The sequence below is a fragment of the Stegostoma tigrinum genome, chromosome 26 (assembly GCF_030684315.1).
Source record: "Stegostoma tigrinum isolate sSteTig4 chromosome 26, sSteTig4.hap1, whole genome shotgun sequence".
NCBI classification, from domain to species: domain Eukaryota; kingdom Metazoa; phylum Chordata; class Chondrichthyes; order Orectolobiformes; family Stegostomatidae; genus Stegostoma; species Stegostoma tigrinum.
The window spans coordinates 44081642-44098457 of NC_081379.1; the positions used below are offsets into that span (position 1 = coordinate 44081642).

Consider the following 16816-nt stretch of genomic DNA (forward strand, 5'->3'; position numbering starts at 1 on the left):
CATTATAAGTAACATAAGGGAGATATTCGGACAGATGGTCAGAAGCATAGCCACAGTGGTATGTTTCAAGGAGGACCTTTAAAGGAGGAGGGTCTCCTGGTAGATTCAGTGCAATAATTTTAGAGTTTAGGGCTCAAGCAGCTGAAAGCACTACCACAAGTGTTAGAGCATTAAAAATGGGATGGTTCTAGGGACAATACATACTTTCTATGGAAATCCAAACTGGAGAAAATGGAAGTTTAGTCTGCTTTTTTTGCAGAGAATAAACAAATTTTTTGTGTACCTTGAAAGTAAGTAAAGCTACATGTTTACTTAATGATTATGCAAAGATGTGTATTTTCTGAAAAAGCTGGATTTTGTTATTTTTGTAGGACATGCCGCACAAAATGTCTTTGAAAGTAAAATAAAATGGTGCAACAACAAGATCTGGATTGGTTGTATGTGTCAGATTGGAGGCAGGTGATCAGTTGTAACACGGACTTATAAAAAGCCTGCAGTAATCCAAATCACACTGTCTCCCTCCCTCCCTCTCTCTCTCTCTCTCTCTCTCTCTCTCTCTCTCTTTCTCTCTATTTCTATCTCTTTAAGTACCGAAGAAAAATGCTGAAAGACTTTGCAAAAAAAAAGAAAACTTATAACCTAAGTCAAGACCTAGGTCCAACTGACTAGCTACAAGTTGTGACTTGTCACAGTTGACAATAACAAGGTATCATCACCAAAATGAAAACTGAAACCTGAAAAGTCAGTTTATTCCACCCCCTTTGGCTTGGACTTTGATCCACAAACTTGCTGTTTTTTTTGTGCCCGTCTTTTCTAGCACCAATACTCCTAAAAAGGCCGTTTGTCTCAACTGTCTGTCCATACTGTGTATGTTTGGATTTAAAGACAATACAGTTCAAGTTTGCATATTAGTAGTAGATAATATTTTTGTCACAGAGGGTAGAGTTGTGCAATAAATAAGCATTTTTCACTTTTTGCTCCTTGTTGAAACCTGTTCAAGGTTTTTTTTATCTTAGTTAATACTAACAGTTGGGCATTAAACATCGTCGAGATGAAAAGGTCTGCTTCCATGCTGCATGACTCTATAATTCACGCTCATGATGACCTGTGGCATAGTGGGGCTTGATTTCCATTGCACTATTGACCACAGGGACATGACAATACAAAGCCGCAATTGCAGGAGTGATCTAGTTGGGGGAGGTTACAGAGACAGAGTTGAGTGAGACCATGAATTAATTTGAAAACAAGTCAGAACATTTAAAATCAAAGAAGAAAGATTCTGTTGAGTGCTCTGATTTATATTTTGATATCCTTTCCCATTGTCCTCCTATCACTATTTTCACACCTTTCTTTTCTGTGCCAGAAAACGAGTGGCAGTGGATCAAGACAGCAGTCCATCCACCAGCAGCAACAAAAAAATTAAAGGCATTATTGGCTTTGGCAACTTCAGCTCGTGGTAGGACTGACACAAGCAGCAAGTCAAGAGACCAGCAGCAGACAGCAGCGTTGGCATTCAACCCTACAAGATCGCTTTCACATTCAAAAGACCTAAAAGATCAAAGGTTACCAAAGAAGTGACTGAATTTCTATGTAAAGTACTCTTGCTGAAATAGGTAAATGTAGTGAGGTAAAGAAAGTTAAAGTCTCCATTTTCAGTGTATGTGAGAATATTGCATTTGTTTCTTTGATGATGGGCCAGGTCCTGCATATTATTGCAATCTGGCTGCATACAGTTGATGTGATGAGTTATCATTTCTCTTTTTATGTAAAAAGGTATAAATTTCTCATATGCTGCTTCAATTAAACGAGGTTGGTTTCTTAGCTGAGCTGAGTCATCCTGCTGTGTGATCCTGTTGAGTTCAGCCTTCCTTGTAATGAAATTAACCAAGTGTAAATTGAAACATAGAAAATAGGTGCAGTAGTAGGCCATTCAGCCCTTCAAGCTTGCACCACCATTCAATATGATCATGGATGATGTAATCTCAGTATCCCATTTCTGCCCTCTCCCCATACCCCTTGATCCCTTTAGCTGCAAGAGCCATGTGTTTATTTTCATTGCAGTGAGTAACTGGCACTACCACTAATCATATGTTTCAAAACGAGTTCATTTTACATTCATAAAGTTATTGAAACATTTCAGAGAGCTGTTCCAATGGCTTCAGCCGCTTTACTGAAGGGTTAACAAACCTCAATGTGAGTAATGTGGTTACAATAAAAGGACTCTAGACATCAAAGTGGTCTAATCTAAATATGTTGAAGCAGAAAGTGGCTCACTTGAATTAATTTGAGCCCACACTCTGCTGTTTGCCTGCTTCAACAGGCCCCAGTAACAATGTTGAATTTCACTCAGAAGTACCCAATTGAGTAAGATTGAAAATACACATGAGGTTCTTTTCCCCCTCATTTCCTACTGAGAATGGAGAACATTGTATGCTGGTCAATCAGAAGGCTTATTTTCAGCCAGAAATCATGGGCTGTATGGAACCCTACATTAGATAGTTTGGGAAAGGACTCAAATCCAAATCATCCTCAAATTTTCAAGTACAAGTGGTCATAATGATTAGTATAAAAACTGAAAGAACTGCAGATGCTGTAAGTCAGGAACAAAAATGGAAGTTGTTGACAAAGCTCAGCCGGTCTGGCAGCATCTGTGAAGAGAAGATCAGAGTTAACATTTCAGGTTCAGTGACCCTTCCTCAGCACTAGTTTGAATTGGATTTAAAAACTGAGGGATGTTTATTTCTTATTAAATGCCACATTGCCCATCCTAGTCCCTCAGAGGTACTGGGGGAACTGATTCCTAGACCATTGCATTTCTGAGATGGTGTTTTTGCAATGCTGTTAGGCAGGGTATTATAGCGCATAAAACCAGTGATAGTGAAGTGATGCTTCTGTTTGTTAACGTCAGAATGTTGTGGGCTGTGGTGCTGTTTCCTCAACATCGCTGACCTTTAACAGCTGAAGTAACAGGAAGGAACTACTGTCAAAGACACTTCGGTGAGCACCTGTGAATTCTGTTGAGCATATATAATGTAGCCATAGTATGCCAGTAATGAAGAAGTGGGTACTTTCACTCTGACTCCCATGGACCTCAGCTTGTTTAGAGCTCCTTGATACCACACTTAATCAATTGATAACTTGACATTGAGAGCAGCGAATCGTACGTCTCCTCCCGAATAACATTTACTTTCATGTCTGGATCCATCTGGTGACTGGATTCAGTGAGCTGGATACTGGTGTCACTTGATGGTGTTCCTGAGGACTAATTGAATCACTCTTGAGGGGCAGCCAGAAACAGAATAACTGTTACCTGCAGTTTATTAAACAAGGACATGCCCCAACAATCCTGTACATCATCAGGTCGATGCCAATGTCACAGGAGCAATGAAATAGTTTGGCCTGTAAACAGATATTCAACATTACAACCGGGATATTGTCAGTATTCTTAGCTGTGTCCAGTGAAATCAACCACTTTCTAATATCATCAGTATGCCATATTAGGTGGGCACTGGCATTACATGGTGGTGGAGGTTTCGGGAGGAAGCTGAGCAGTATTGTCCACTCTCAGATTCTTTATCCTTCAATTTTACTCGTGCACTAGCTGCTAACAATTGAGAATGTTTAAGGGGTATCATGCGAGATTATTCACAAAAAACATTAATTCAGTCAATTAACGGTTTTCACCAAATGTATTCGTGCTTTAATACGATATAAACTTGGAGATGGACAAGACTTGGTGCATGTTTGCATATAGCCAGTAGCATTTCTAATAACTATTACATAGCTGTTCTGAGAATGTGCGCAAATATAGCTGCTATTTACAATAGGCTTCTGCATTAGATTTTCACATGTTGTCTGTATAGACCATGCTGTCAAGCAAGCAGATTAACTGGAATCAATCCCAAATCAGGTAGATAGTCAGGATCTGCTTCTTGGACTAAAGTGCCTCTTTGCAAACATTGTAATCATAAAGATTCTCTCCAGTGTGAAGCAGCAGCTAGCAGTTCATAGAACACAGAACATTACAGCACAGTACAGGCCCTTCGGCCCTCGATGTTGTGCTGACCTGTCATACCGATCTCAAGCCCATCTAACCTACACTATTCCATGTACGTCCATATGCTTATCCAATGACGACTTAAATGTACCTAAAGTTGGCGAATCTACTACCGTTGCAGGCAAAGCGTTCCATTCCCTTACTACTCTCTGAGTAAAGAAACTACCTCTGACATCTGTCCTATATCTTTCACCCCTCAATTTAAAGCTATGCCCCCTCGTGCTCGCCGTCACCATCCCAGGAAAAAGGCTCTCCCTATCCACCCTATCTAACCCTCTGATTATTTTATATGTCTCAATTAAGTCACCTTTCAACCTTCTTCTCTCTAATGAAAACAGTCTCAAGTCCCTCAGCCTTTCCTCGTAAGACCTTCCCTCCATACCAGGCAACATCCTAGTAAATCTCCTCTGCACACTTTCCAAAGCTTCCACATCCTTCTTATAATGCAGTGACCAGAACTGTACACAATACACCAAGTGTGGCCGCACCAGAGTTTTGTACAGCTTCACCATAACCTCTTGGTTCCGGAACTCGATCCCTCTATTAATAAAAGCTAAATCACTGTATGCCTTCTTAACAGCCCTGTCAACCTGGGTGGCAACTTTCAAGGATTCATTTCAGTAACTGAGATTTTAAATGATTCATATGCAAAAGTATTAAAAATATATGTACATTTTCTTCTTCCTAATAACATGAAAAAATCCCACTGTCATAGATGTCTTAAAAAATCCCCTCCCTAATCTGAATGTAATGTACAACGATCCATTATCACAAAACTAGCAATAGTTAGTAGTAAATTAATAGATCAGTCGCTAGCTATACCTGACCTGGATCATGAGACCCTGATAACATACTAAAATTATATTCTCACCATAAATGAAAAGAAAAACAAATCATTAAAGAAATTTACATTTGAAAGTTCTGTAAAGAAATGTAATGTTATAATAGTCGTGTATCTTAAAATATGAATCATAATCTATTTAGAAGATTAGTTGATTGTAATTTTATGTATATGGTCAAAGTTGTCACTTAAGGAGCAGAATTTCAACTGCTGAGCTCTCTCCCTGATATTTTCCAAAATATAACCACAGCTAGTCAAAATGTACACCAGAGGGAGTCTTTTATTATTCATACTTGGGACATAATTGCTGTTAGCAAGATCAACATTTGTTGCCTATTCATAATTGCCCTTGAGAAGGTGATGGCGAGCTACTTTGTTGGGCTTTTGCTGCTCATTCTAGGTTTCCGATGCAATAACAGTGAAGAAACAACAATATGGTTCCAAATCAGAAATGATGTGTGGTTTGGAACGTAATTTTCCCCAGATGGTGCCCCCAAACATTTCCTGCCTTTGTCCATCTACTTGATAAAGATCATGGTTCAGAAGGTGTTTTCAAAAGATTCTTGGCCATTTGTTCATTTCCAAGTTTAGTCTTTTGGTCGTTTGTCTAGTTTCTAATGTGAACTTTGTGACCTTTCACTTTTATCCTATCACAGGAAAGAAAGTAGGCTCGTTGGGTTAAATAACATTGCCTTTTAAACTGTAGAAAAACATGCTGCACTGGAGAGGTGTAATAATTGGGTGAAAGGGAGGTGAAACAAGCCACATGGTAGAAGTTAGCTGGTAGGGGTTTGAGGGCATCACTTTTATAGAAGAGAGTCAATGCTGGTTTGGCACTACTGGTAAGAGAGATGGAATCCAGATCCAAAAACATTGACACCAAAGAGTGATAACACCAGAACCTGTCTGTTGTGGACCGTGATGAGACTGACAATTTCAAATCATTGTTAGCTGCTGTGACTGCAACACCATGTGGCTGTGTTTTGAGTACACATAGGTAACCTTCGCACAAACACAGCATGTATCTGTCAAGCACTTGCCTCTGTTACTATACCTGCCACTAACACCATAATTGTATCTGGTTTCTGCCTACTTTGAGTAAGAGTGCTCAAGACCCAAGTATCAGGTTCATGTGCAACTTGGGGTGAAGATTACCCTAGCTGCAATCTGTACTTTGAAGGTGTTGGGCTCCTGAATGCTGGGTATCCAGGCTCTACTTGCAAATGTCTCTGACCTCAACGTACTTCTGTTACTCTAGTGTAATGTCATTCTTCACTTTAGCTTGGAAAAAAACTGTAAGACTGAATTAATGTTCCTGAAGGATAATGCACAGTCAACTACATCAGATATTGGCTTGATCTTGAGCATTGCTTCAAGATAAAAAAATTAGATGTCATTGTGCCTGATTAGAAAGAAGAAATCTGCATTTATGTATCACCTGTTACATTTACACACTAGTTATTGGTCTTGGAGTCAAATTTAACAAACATCGTAAACAGTTAATGACCAGGAAGTTCTGAGGAAGGGTCACCAGACCTTTAACTCTGTTTTCTCCTTCACAGATGCTGCCAGACCTGCTGAGCTTTTCCAGCAACTTTGTTTTTGTTCTTGAGTTTGATGGTGCTGTTGATTTGCAAAAGGGATAATCAGATCTTTTAGATCTGCCAGAAAAAGCAGATCGGCCTTTGTTTAGGCATCAACCAAAGGGCCTGCAAAGCCAAGTCATAGAATCTCTATAGTGTGTGGGAGCAGGCTATTCACCCCATCAAGTCCACACCAACTATCTGAAGAGCATCACACCCAGACCTTCCCTGTCCCTGTAACTCTGTGTTACCCATGGTTAATCCACCTAACCTGCACATTTTTGGACTGTGGGAGGAAATCCAGGCAGAATGTGCAAACTCAACAAAGTCAGCTAAGGGTGGAATTAAACCTGGGTCCCTGGTGCTGTAAGGCAGCAGCGCTACCTACTGAGCCATCATGCCACAGTGTAGCTGTGAAGTGTTTTTTTAAACGCACATCAGTGTTTGTTTAGGATCAATAATTCTTTCTTTGTAATCATTGAAGTAAACCAAGCCTTAGCTTTAATGGCCTAATCTACCAAGATTTAAGCATGATTTAAGTTTCCAATTTATTTATTTTAATGAGCCAGCTCTGTTGTAAATCTGTGTTCGAAATAAATTTGGTGGAACCATTTATTCATAAGGATGCTAATAGTGTATATCACCCAGAGTAGAGATTTGTTGATGTTGTCATCAGCAGTGAGAGGAAAAACTGATCCTAGTGTAGTCTTTGCATTTTAATGATTTTTGTTAAATAATATTCCCAAATATAACTAAATAATTTAAATCGATTTCAGATTCTAACCAGTGTGAGGATGTTGGCTATAAATCAAGGGAACTAATTTACCTGTTTCAACTGTTATAGGAACCTCCAGCTCAACTTCATTTATGCTTCTAGCAGCAAAGGGAATTCTCAACAGTTTGTGTGATTTGGAGTTAAACCAGGAAACTTCTATTTCTGGTTGACCTTAAATTAGACAAGTCCAAGAGCTTACTAGTCACATACCGGCCTCTGAATAGAGGCATTTCTAAAGATAGAAAGAACTAGGATTTATATAGTGTCTTATCACATCACTTAATTGTCCCAAAGCACTTCACAGGCAATGAAGTACTTTGCCACTGTTATGCAGAGAAGCAAATGATTACTTGTATAGTCAAGTTGTTGAAAGCCAATGTGACCTCACTGAATTTTGTTCGCCACTGGGAGCGATTACAAACTTCCATAAAAAGCCGAGTCAGTGGAAATAACTTGTGCATATACAGGAGACTCTGCTATGCAGCAGAAATACACATATGGTGTTATTTTCATTCACCTGACGTGATGGTCAGAGAACTGAACTGTGCTATAATCTGTTTGACTAAAACAAAGCAAACCCTTACTACATCAGCAAAAACAAAGGAATTTATATTAAGCCTGTAATGTTATAAAGTATTGTACAGTATTTCACAGAGCCAAGAGCAAATATTGAGGGATTTCAGAATGTGTTGGGAGACAACTAAAGATTAAATATCACATTCAGCCTGATCAAGGGATTAGAATTGAGTTTTCACACAGGCGTGGAAATCAGAGTAAGTGAGAAAATGATAAAAACCATAAATGTGTCATAGTCTAATGAATAGGTAAATCGAAATTATGTCCATTGGTTTGACTGACAGAATTGATTTTCAAGGTGAGACTGGGTGTATGAAATTCAGAGATGGTCACAAGGAAGTTGAGTCCAGAATAAGAGAGCAACACAAGGGCGCAACCTGATTGTGTTCTCACTAGATTATCCCGCTGCACCGTCTGTGACAGTATTTGGAGGAAGAACCATTACACAGCCCTTGTAAAGATGAAGTCCTGTTAGAAGCTGCCCTCCATCGCATTATGTGGCACTACCACCGTGCTAACTAGGATCAATTCAGAACAAATCCAGCAGCTCAAAAGTAGGCATGGATGCGGCACTGAGGTACACCAGAAGATTTGTATTCAGTTGTGAGTGTTACCTCACAGCATGGCAATTTCCTCACCCTACTATGCCATCAAACCAGGGGACTAACCTGGTTCAATAAAGAGCAGAGAAGAGCATGTAAGCAGTAGCACCAGCCATACCTAAGGAAAAATAGGCTGCACGGTGGCTCACTGCAGCCTCACAGCGCCAGGGACCCGGGTTCAATTCCACCCTCGGGTGACTGTCTGTGCGGAGTTTGCATACTCTCCCCGTGTCTGCGTGTGTTTCCTCCGGGTGCTCCGGTTTCCTCCCACAGTCCAAAGATGTGCAGGCTAGGTGGATTGGCCATGCTAAATTGCCCGTAGAGTTCAGGGGTGTGTGGGTTATAGGGGGATGGGAGTGGGTGGGATGCTTCAAGGGGTGGTGTGGACTTGTTGGGCTGAAGGGCCAGTTTCCACACTGTAGGGAATCTAATCTAAAAAAAAGGGACAACCTGTGAAGCTACCGTATTAGATACATGTATGTTAAATAGAAAAATCAGCTTGCTACAGACAAATAATTTTGTCACATAAATGACAAAAGCTGACAGTTAAACAACTTAACAGGAGGAGAGAGCTCCACGAACATCTCCAGCTTTAATGACAGGCCACAACATCTGAATGTAAAGGTAATTAAAATCGTCTTCAACCAGAAGTAGCAACATTGATAAAAACCAAAAGAACTGCGGACGCTGTAAATCAGGAACAAGAACAAAGTTGCTGGAAAAGCTCAGCAGGTCTGGCAGCATCTGTGGACGAGAAAACAGAGTTAACGTTTGCTGCCAGACCTGCTGAGCTTTACCAGCAACTTGGTACAAAAACAAACATTGATGGTCCTTCTCAACCTCCTCAGGTCACACCATCAAAAAGTATAAGTAGGAACAGGTATAGTCTGCTCCACCATTCAATAAAATTATGGGTGATCATCCACTACAACACCATTGCTCTGCACAGCTCCCATCCCTTGATGTTTTTAATATGTAGTAATCTACTAATCGCCATCATGAACATTCTCAATGGCTGAATCTCTACCATCCTCTGGGCAAAGAATTTCAAAGATTCACTACCCCTTAAGTGAAGAGATTCCTTCAGTCTTAAATAACTTGGCTTTATTCTGGAATGCGTCTCCTGATTCTAGAAAGGCATACATACCCTATTCCTGCAGCCAGGGAGACAACCTTTCTGCATTAATCCTATCAAACCCTATGTCTGACTGAAATCACCTCTCATTCTTCTAAACTCCAGAGAATAAAGGCCCTGCCTATTTAACCTTCCTGCATAGGACAGTCTCTGCATCTCAGGAATTAATTTGGTAAGCCATGTTGTACTTCCTCTACAGCAGTTATATCTTTCCATTGGTAAGGAGATCAAACCTGCTAATAACACTCATTTAGTCTCAATAGAATTGCCATAAGACATCTTTACACCCATATACAACTCCTCTTCTGATTAAAACCAACATACCATTTGCTACCTCATCACTTGCCATACCTGTGTGTTAACTTTCAATGACTCATGAACAAGACACCCAAGTTGCTTTGATGTTCAACGTTCTCAGGCTCACACCATTTAATAAATCCTCTGTAATACTACTTGTCCAAATAAAGTGGATAATGTCACCCCTCCACATAATTCTGTCTGCCACTTTTTATTTCACTCACTTAGCCTTCCCAAATCCAATTGAAGCGTCTTTGCATTCTCTACACACTTTCACAAAACTGTCACCTTACTTTGTATCATCTGAAAAATTATATTTAATCCTGACACCCAGATTGTAAATAGCTGGGGCTCAAGCACTGATCCCTGTGGTACCCCAGTAATCACAGCCTGCCAACCTGAAACCAAACTACTTATTCCCCTTGCTTTCAGTCCATTAACCAATGCTAAATACAGGATTTTAGCCTAACACTACTGAAGGAGCAGTTTCCAAGTCAGGATGGTGTGTAGCTTGGAGTGGGATATGCAGGTTGTGGTATTCTGATGTCTTTGTCTTGTGGATATTTGGAAGATACATTCCACTCGCCAGTTCTATTTGTTTTAATTATGTTTACTATCTGTTGTATGAGACCTTATGGAAAGCCTTCTGAAACTCTAACTATTTCATATCCATCCCCAATCCCTATTCTGCTAGATGCTTCCTCTTTAGGTAGATTTGTCAAATGTGATTTCCCTTCCATAATTCTATGTTGACTCTCCCCGGTCTGACCAATATTCTATGTATCCCATTATCACACCTCTTCATTATTATTGTAGGTTTTTAGATGTTCCTCACGGTACTGTAGTTTCTGGTTTTGTCTCCTTCCATTTTAAATAATGGACTTACATTAACACTCAACTTTCATCCAGTTTATGTCATCAGGTGCAATATCAGAAGTTACTGAGTATTGCATGCAGCAAAGAACATGGTGCCCAACAACATTCCAGTCACAGTGTTGATGTCGTCTCCAGATTTTGACAAATCCTTTGATGCTACACAGTATTGCCACCATCAAATCATCCATTCTGCCACCTCTAACCCCATTCACTTCCACCCTGGCACCACCAGGGGTTGTCAGCCATCCGAAATTTAACAGCACCAGCACATAAATATTGTGGTGGCTACAAGAGCAGGTCAGAGGCTGTACGCTCTGAGAAGATTGTTCTCTTGACTCCCCATTGCATTTCCAGTACTGCTCAGGAATGTCCCCACCATCCAGGGCAAAACAACTAGCTGTTTGGCATCCAATCTATCACTTTAAACACAGCTTTGCTTCAACTCAAGCACACTGTGGCTGCAATGTATGTCATGTATAAAGTGCACTGTAACGTCCATGTTACAACCGCTACCGTTTAGAAGTTCAAAGACAGCATGCGGGTGAGAACCCCAATCTCTAGGGACACCTCCAAGTCATCCACACGCTTGACTCGAACATATCTCAGTTTCATCTGTCGCAGGGTTACAATTCTGGAATTCCCTCCCTGACAGTTCAATGGGGGTACTGTCATCACATGAACTGTAGTGGTTCGAAAAGGCAGATCACACCATTTTCTAAAGAACAATGAGGAAGGGCTAGTAAACGTCAGCAATGTGTGAATGAATTAAAAAATAATTGTGACAGTTGGACTCACTGAGAATGAATCATTATTCATTGCCAAGGCTAAATGCAAGAAGGAAAGAGATTACCAGAACTTTGGAGAGGGACAACCTTAAGAGCTTGAAGAAAAGCTATCCTCACCTGGTCTAGCCTAGATGCAACCCTAGATCCACAAAAATATGGTTGCCTCTTAACTCCCCCCCCCCCTGCAAAGACCTAGCAAAGCATTCAGTTGTATCATTTGCTATGAAGTCTTAACAAAGAAATGAAACCAGATAAAAGACGGCAGAAACAGACCCCTCAATCCTTCAAAGTCCTCCTTACCAACATCAGGGGGCTAGTGCCAAACTTGGAGAGCTGTCTCACAGACTAGTCAAGTAACAGCTTGATATAATCATACTCACGGAATCAAATCTTATAGACAATGCCCCAGACACCTCTATCACCATCCCTGGATATGCCCTGTCCTACTGGCATACGGATTCAGCAGAGGTGGCAGCACATGGTGTACAGTCAGGAGAGTCCTGGGAATCCTCAGCATTGACTCTACACCCGACAAAGTTTTATGGCTTCAGGTTAGACATGGGCGAGGAAGCCCCCTGCTGACTACCATGTACCAACCTTCCTCAGCTGATGAATCAGTACTCCACCATGTTGAATAACACTTGGAGAAACCACTGAAGGTGGCAAGGGCACAAAATGTACTCCGGGTGGGGAATGTCAATGTCCACCACCAACAGTGGCTCAGCAGCAGCATTACTGCTCAGGTCCTAAAGAACATAGCTGCTAGACAGGGTCTGCGGCAAGAGGTGACGGAAAAGCATACTTGACCTCATCCTTACCAATCTGCAAATGCATCTGGCCATGACGGTATCAATAAGAGTGACTACCACACAGTCCTTGTGGAGACCAAGTCCCACCTTCACATTGAGAATACCCTCCATTATGCTGTGCACCACTGTCACCAAGTTAAATGGGACAGACTTCGAACAGACCTAGCAACTCTACACTGGGCATCCATGAGGCGTTATGGACTTTTAACAGCAGCAGAATTGTACCCCGGCACAATCTGCAATCGCATGGTCCAGCATATTCCCCAGTCAACCATTACCATCGAGCCAGGTGATCAACACTAGTTCAGTGGACAGTGCAGGAGGGCATGCCAGGAGCAGCATCAGGTGTACATACATATATATACACACACACACACATATATGTGTGTGTATATATATGTGTGTGTGTGTGTGTGTATGTGTATATATTTATATATTCACACCTGACATGTAGGAAGATGGTCATAGTTGTTGGTCAGTCATCTCGGCTCCAGGATATCTCTGCAGGAATTCCTCAAGCTAGTGTCCTAGGCCCAACCATCTTTCGCTGCTTTTATCAATGACCTTACCTCCCTTGTAAAGTTAGTACCATTTGTGACTCTTCAGAAACTGAAGCAGTCCATGTTCAAATACAACAGGATCTAGATGATATCCAGGCATGCGCTGGCAAGTAGCAACTGACATTCACACCATGCAAATGCCAGGCAATGACCATCTCCAAAAAGAGACAATGTAACCGCTGCCCTTGACATTCAATGGTGTTACAAAAACAACCCACTGTCAACATCCTGGCAGTTACTATTGACTTAGAACTCAACTGGACTCGCCCTATAAAAACAGTACCTATAAGAACAGATCAGAGGCCAGGAATACGGTGGCATGTATCTCATCTCCTGTCTCCCCAAAGCCTGCCCACCATCTACAAGGCATGGGTTAGGTGTCTGATGGAATACTTCCACTTGTTTGGATAGGTACAGCCCCAACAGCACTCAGGAGGCTTGACACCATCCACAATCTACTGGCTCCACATCCACTCCCTCCACCACTGGCATTCAATATCAGCAATGTGTACTATCTACAAGCTCACCAAAGATCCTTCAACAGCATCTTCCCAACCCATGACTGCTTTCTTAAGGAAGAAGAAGGGCAGTAGGTAACAGGAAGTTATCTACCAGTTACCCTCCAAGCAGGTCACCATCCAGACTTGGGAATATATGGCAGTTCCTTTACTATCACTGGGTTAAAATCCTCAAATTCCTTCCCTGATGGCATTGTGGGTCAACCTACAGCACAAGGACTGCAGTGGTTCAAGAAGCTTGCCCTTCTCAAGGGCAACTAGGGTTGGGAAATAAATGCTGGCCCAGTCACTGACACCCACCTCATCTATGAGTGAGTAAAAAGAAATAGCCTTGACAGCAATGAATTATTCCAGGTCATTTTATCACATCTAATCGTCTTGGCTACAGGCCTTCCATCAAAACAGTAGTATACATTTTTTGAGTTTTGAAGTTGGGTTAAATGTTGCTGGTTTACAAATTGACCTGTTGGAACTGGCAACATGATGTGAGCTATTCTTGACCAAGGCAACAAGACCTGCTCTCTAAGGGAGTAATTGAGGTCAACGCATTCACATGTTAAGAGAGGGGATTTTAATTAAGCTACTTTGTTTCCACTAACAAGAATGTACTAAATTTTCATTTCTGGAAAGGTTGTTGGAAATGAATCTCTCTAACAACTCTGTGCATCTCCAAGCATACTAACGAAAGTTTAAGGAGAAATCTCTGGCTGTAGCATTGAATTGAGAATTCACAGTCAGAACAGAAATTCAGGGCAAATGTTGGATTTGGTTTGTGATTGTAATTAAATTTCTGACTCCCCAGACTATGTTTACAATGAAACAAATCCAAACTAATTGGATTCAATAAGATGAATGATTCAAGAAATTATAAATCCATAATGGAGAGTTACTTTCAATTTCAATATTCATCAGCTCCAGATCAACATTGGATATGAAACATTTGGTGGCCTCAGTCAACGGCCTGTCCTTTTATATTTGCACTTTAGCAACCTGATGGATTAGAATCTGTGGGAGGAAATCTGGTCTCTGCCAACTGTAAAGTCAACTGAAATTACCTTTAGCATAGTCTTAAGTGAGTTCCAAGCAGAGATTCATAGCATAAGAACAGCAATTATTCATACATAGGTTTTTGAATAGATTGCTGAGAAAAATGTAAATATAGCACTGATGTGACAGTGAGTACAGCATGAAATCGATCTGCGCTGACAACCTATGGGAGCTTTATTACACATCCAACTCATGTGGTTCCTAACGTCCGAGTGATTGATGTTGGCACTGGCTGTCAAGTGTACAAGTGCTCCATTCCTCATCACAGTGTCTCTCACAATAATACCATATCAATATTCATTTTAGTGACTTGCTCTGACTCAGCAACTTCAACAATCTTGTTGGCTGGAAAATAATCAACATGGCCTTTTTTCTAACTTTTATCATTCATTTGCTAAGCGTTCTGGAAATTAGGTCTGTGATCTAAGGCCCTCAAGACTAATGGCAGGATTTACTGAGCAGCAATAATCCCTGCACTCCTGTGTGCTTTAGAGTCTTGCACAACTTACTGTAGGTTCTAAAGCAGTGGAGAGGGCAACCAGCAGTCCCTTCAAACAATCCTCCAAATTCAGCAGTAAGAAAGGCTGTCCAATGGCAGTATACTCTCCCAATCTAAATCACCCCGCAGCAAGATACCGATCATTGAAACAAGCTCTGCCAGCTAGGATGTGATGTTTATATACCTGACAGAGTCCTCCCAAAGCGAAAGTTCTTCCTAGAATTTAGATTTTGGCAGACTTCCAAGGAACAGCAGCTTCGAGAATAATCTCAAATAATCTCTGAAAAGATCAAACATCCTGCCCACTCAAAGGAGTTACCATCTTGTGTCCAGGGTGGTTTTATTCACAAAGGTGCTGTACAAGCAAACTTTCTTTGGGAACGGCATAAAGCAGCAATTGATCTAACCCTCCAAGCATCACTTCATGTGGCAGAAACTGCACCCATTGCACGTCTCAGATCACCCATTGGACTTCTCACCCATTTCCAAACTCATCAAAGCAGAATGGAAGTGAACCATACTTGATCACGAGAGACTGCCTAATAAGATTCTATTGACAGACACCAAAGGTGACATTGTGGGAGAAAGAAGAAAAGCCATTACAGGTTTAATAAAGTGGATGAAAATGGAGCCAGGCCAACATGCTCTCATTCAGGTGGGCAATGATGGAAAGACGTGAAGGAGATTGATGTGGCCAAATGCAGTAAAGGTCAGGCAGAACCAGAAGATACTTTCACATGTAAATCTAATTGACTTCCAAAACAAAATCCGTCTACAGTTTACCCACCATTCACAGTCTTTGGCTTCTACCACTGGAGTATTCCAGTGATCATGCTGTTTACTGTACTGAGCTTGTTGAATCCACTAGAACGGTTCAGCATATGTTGAAGGCTGTCCTCGTTGTTTGGAGGCACTCTCAGAGAAACAGATATGCAGACAATAAGATCTCCATTTGAGAACGACAACTGAATCTTAGTATATCTAAAGAGAGAAGAGACAACACATAACAGGGGTGTCAAAAATCAGCACCCCAGAGGTCAATTTAGCAACACAGTTTTGCAAGCAATCTCTACGCAAAATCTTAAATATCACTTGTGGGGAATGCATTTCAGTAGTGGTGAAAAAATTAACAAAGTTTGTTTTAACTTGTTGTAGACTTCTAATAGAAATACAGTTGGACAAATGATCCAACTTTTCTAAAACGTTTCAGCACATCAGAAGTAAATTTGGGCATAGAATAATTGCGGTTTACCACATATCATCCACAAACACAGGGAGCTTTAGAGAGGTAATACCAAATTCTCAAGGTAAAGGCATATTTTTGTGAATGCCTGCAGGATTGTGACAAAGAATTGGATTTCTTTATATTTGCTACCAGAAATTCCCTCAATGATTTTATTTAGTTTAGTCCCATTCATGATGGGCCATGGTCAAGGAATAGGTTTTAAGACATGAAAACAAATCATCATTGTTGAGTAATGCGTCCATGTTTCCAAAGAGACTTGCAAGAGCATGCAACGTAGCACTAGAGCATTTAAAAGCTTCACAGGCAAAAATGAAAAACAAACATGCTACAACTGGAATGAAATGTTAGCATTGCTACTGCCATAGGATAAAACTCTGAAAGCAAGATTCAGTGACCCATACAAGATTGTTTAGAGGGGTATAGAAGTGACTTATCTAGTAGATACTGTAGATTCAGGAAGAAGAATTGGTTATGCCACATAAACATGTTAAAATGATATTTTAGCAAGGAAGAAAAGCAAGTATGTTAGGTGCTAAGTGTAATGGAGGATGACAGAGACAGTAAGGGTGAGATTAAAGAAAGTCGATACTTCACAAAACTAGCCTATAAT

At 40.8% G+C, this 16816-nt stretch overlaps 1 protein-coding gene and 1 long non-coding RNA gene across 2 annotated transcripts in view; one reads left to right on the forward strand and one right to left on the reverse strand.

The window, feature by feature from the left end:
* ppil2 (peptidylprolyl isomerase (cyclophilin)-like 2) overlaps positions 1 to 4131 on the forward strand; it is a 339015-nt gene extending 334884 nt beyond the window's left edge. The window contains exon 20 of the mRNA XM_048555946.2: positions 1364 to 4131. Within this exon, the coding sequence (XP_048411903.1) occupies positions 1364 to 1460 (97 nt within the window). The 3' untranslated portion in view covers positions 1461 to 4131. The remainder of the gene's footprint in view (positions 1 to 1363) is intronic.
* Positions 1 to 16816, reverse strand: part of LOC132211006 (uncharacterized) — a 112965-nt gene that overhangs the window by 48405 nt on the left and 47744 nt on the right. The window contains exon 2 of the long non-coding RNA XR_009447287.1: positions 15748 to 15941. This is a non-coding gene — a long non-coding RNA (uncharacterized LOC132211006). The remainder of the gene's footprint in view (positions 1 to 15747; positions 15942 to 16816) is intronic.